Source organism: Eretmochelys imbricata, chromosome 14 (assembly GCF_965152235.1).
Source record: "Eretmochelys imbricata isolate rEreImb1 chromosome 14, rEreImb1.hap1, whole genome shotgun sequence".
Taxonomy (NCBI): Eukaryota; Metazoa; Chordata; order Testudines; family Cheloniidae; genus Eretmochelys; species Eretmochelys imbricata.
Genome location: NC_135585.1, coordinates 41,914,876 through 41,918,388, shown reverse-complemented (window position 1 = coordinate 41,918,388; position 3,513 = coordinate 41,914,876). Strand labels below are relative to the sequence as shown.

The 3,513-nt window shown below is 43.9% G+C and overlaps 1 protein-coding gene across 1 annotated transcript; it reads left to right on the top strand.

The window, feature by feature from the left end:
- The first annotated feature begins 288 nt into the window (after positions 1-288).
- On the top strand, positions 289-1,242 carry LOC144275132 (olfactory receptor 14A16-like). Its single transcript, XM_077834270.1, has one exon. The coding sequence runs from the start codon at positions 289-291 to the stop codon at positions 1,240-1,242; it is 954 nt and encodes a 317-aa protein (XP_077690396.1).
- Positions 1,243-3,513: the final 2,271 nt, after the last annotated feature.

The window sequence follows — 3,513 nt, the reverse complement described above, 5'->3', positions numbered from 1 at the left end:
TGGGCCAGATCCTCAGATGGTGTAAACTGACCCAGCTCCAGTGACTTTAAGGGAGCGATGCCAATTTACACTCCTGTCATAACGCACCAGAGTCGTGCATTGGTTGTGAGTGGTGAGGAGCCCTCACTACTCCAGACAATGGAAGTGACAAGTGCTGTGCACCTTTGACATTCACACCATGAGAAATCATGGAGAGAGGAATCAGAGTCATTCCCTCTCTCACTATAACCCTGACCATTGTTCTTGTCCTTCCCTCCACAGCCATCACACGATGAACTAAGAAAGAAAATGTCCAACCAAACCACCGTGACCGAGTTCCTTCTCCTGGGATTCTCTGATGTTCGAGAGCTGCAGATTTTGCACTTCATGGTGTTTCTAGTGCTTTACCTGGCAGCCCTGACAGGAAATCTTCTCATCATCATAGCCATAGCTCTTGACTATCACCTTCACACCCCCATGTACTTCTTCCTGATGAGTTTGTCCATCCTAGACCTCGGCACCATCTCTGTCACCATCCCCAAATCTATGGCCAATTCCCTTATGAACACCAGGTCCATTTCCTATTCTGGATGTGTCGCCCAAGTCTTTTTCTTCATCTTCTTTGCTGAAACCGACTTCGTCTTACTCACCATCATGGCATACGATCGATACGTCGCCATCTGCAAACCACTGCACTATGAGACTATAATGAACAGGAGAGCTTGTGTCCAAATGGCAGCCAGTGCCTGGATCAGTGTAATTCTCTATTCTTCATTGTACACCGGAAACACGTTTTCGATAACCTTCTGTGGAGGCAACATGGTGGATCAGTTCTTCTGTGAAATCCCCCAGCTACTCAAGCTCGCCTGCTCTAACTCGTACTTCAGTGAAGTTGGGGTTATTGCATTTGGTGTGTGTTTAACCCTAAGTTGCTTTGTTTTTATAATTGTGACATATGTTCAGATCTTGACCACGGTATTGAGAATCCCCTCTGAGCAGGGCCGACATAAAACCTTCTCCACATGCCTTCCTCACCTCATTGTAATTTCCATGTTTCTTTCCACTGCTGTCTTTGCCTACATGAAACCCATCTCCAGCTCTCCGTCAGTTCTGGATCTCGTGGTGGCTGTTCTCTATTCCGTGCTGCCGCCAGTGATGAATCCGATCATCTACAGCATGAGGAACAAGGAAATCAAAGCTTCCCTGAGGAAACTGACTGGGTGGAGGTTATTCAACAAAAATAAAATGTCTGCGTTTCTCTGATGAACATGGTTTTATCTGGTTTTTTTTACAAATACAATCAACTGATGACATTATTGTCCCCATAAGAATATGGTGTGTGATTTTTTTTTTGCAAAATGCTGTATGTATAGTGGTAAATCCACACTAACTCCACTAAGTCAGTGGAGGTCTTCTAGGTTTATACCAGTATAAGTAAGATGAAAATCTATCTATCTCATCCTTTTATACTGCCACCCCTCACCATGTTATCTGAATACCTTCCACATAAAATCAGTAGCCATTAGAAAGTACCCATTGGACTTCATGGAGTCTCTGGTTCTTCTCCTTTTTTGGGGTCAAAACTTTGCTTGGGGTATGATAGCTTTTAGGTTTCTGTTTGCTGATGTGACAGAGTGGGATATGGCAGCATCAGATCATGAACTCTGTGTTTTGCTATCTGGGTAAATATTGACATGGTGACTGCAGAAGTCTGAGCTTGTTCAATAGCCGTCTATCGCTCTTTGTTCATGGCAGCTCTCCTCCTGCCTGAGAAAGGTGTCCGTTACTTTGCTAAAGGACTGTCACTCAGAGAAATCAAGACTGAAGTCTGGGGCCTTTGATTTTTGTTGCCTTTCACCTACAGGCCCTGCTGCATGGAACAAGTCTTTTGCTATATAGGGATGTGATGGGGGGGAGGGCGGGGGCATGGCTGGTGGGTCTGGAAGTCTTAATTTTAGCACATGACAAAGAGACAGGGGATGTATTTAAGTGCAGAGTCCTACCCTGTGTCAGGTGCCAGCCATAATCCCATGTAAGAAGGACTTGCAGGAGTTCGTTCTATCTAATCTAATCTATCCATCTATCGTAGGATTCCACACTGTCACCCACCACCATGCTATCTGAGCACCTTCCACATAAAATCGGGAGCCATAGCAAAGCCCCTAGTAGACTCTGAGGAGCCAGAGACTCCATTCCTTTTTTTGTTCTTCCCCTCAGGGTAAAAAATATGATTATGGTATCAGTGCAGTTGTTTGGTTCTTGCTTCTTTCTCAGATTTTTTAAATTTTATTTTAGGGGTTTTTTTGTTTTTTTTTACTGGTGGATTGATTTGTTTCTTTATGAGGTGGGAGTGTCTGGGGACAGGAGCGCTGGAAGCTCCCTAGAAGTGGGGGGGCCACCGACACCTGAACCAAGGCCCCACCCCCATACGGCCTCTTCCCCCGAAGCCCCACCCTCGTGCCGCCTCTTCCCCTCAAGGCCCTTCCGCACGCTTGCTCCTCTCTGCCCCCTCCCCACCATCGCTCACCCTTAAGGCCAGTAAAAAGTGGGAGAACATAGCCCTCCCGCTTTTAAAAGTGATGGGGCCATGGCCCCCTGCCCCCCCACCCCCATCTCCAGTCTGGTTCCTCTGCCTGGGGAGATGCTGAGTGTTTGGATAGACAGTGTTGTCAGTGTTTTCTCATTTATTGGGCGTGCCCGTATCTCATCTCCTTGATGGGGTTTTCCGAACAATGGGTGAAGTAACATCTGTATTGGCCCAATTTCTCTTGTTGGGAGAGACAAATTTCCAAGCTTACACAGAGCTCTTCTTCGGGTTTGGAACAGGTGTTCAGAATGTCACAGCTAAATACAAGTTTCAGAGTGGTAGCCGTATTAGTCTGTAACAGCACGTTTTAAATTTTCATCCAGATTTGGGATAAAAACCAATTTCAAAATATTGGAATTTCCTCTACAATGAAAATTCCAACCAGCTCTAATTAGGGCTGGGACTTCCAAAGATGCCAAAGGGACATAGGTGCAAAAATTCTATTAAAACTCTCTCAGGTTCCTTTGTTAAACCCAGCCTACGTCTTTACCTCCTTTGAAATCCCCAGCCTTAATAAGTAAAACACTTTCCAAAAGGTAGGGGGATACAAAGGTAAAAGTTAAAGTTTATTTACACTTTGATGATAAGACTGGTCTAGATACAAATAAACAAAAATACAAATAAGTCAGGCATCAAGGGCAAGATATGTAAAGGTATTCAGGAACCTAGTGGGATTCTCAAAAGCATCTAGGCATCTATCACCCATTAAAATGAACAGTTCCTATCAACAGTTATGTTTTGAGAACTATCAGTTAGCCAGTTTTTAATCAATTTACTATTGTTTTTGTGTAGTGTTATTTTTAAATAGTGTGATGTTACCCTGAATCAAACCTTTAGAAAAATGCAAGTCTATCACGTCAATACCATTGTCTTTAACAATCAGAAATGTCACAGTCAAATCAAGTTCATTTGATAAAAAACATTCTGTGAAAACATATTGATCACCA

Coding starts and splice junctions, on each gene's coding strand:
- LOC144275132 (XM_077834270.1), top strand. CDS start 289: ATGTCCAACCAAACCACCGTGACCGAGTTCCTTCTCCTGGGATTCTCT.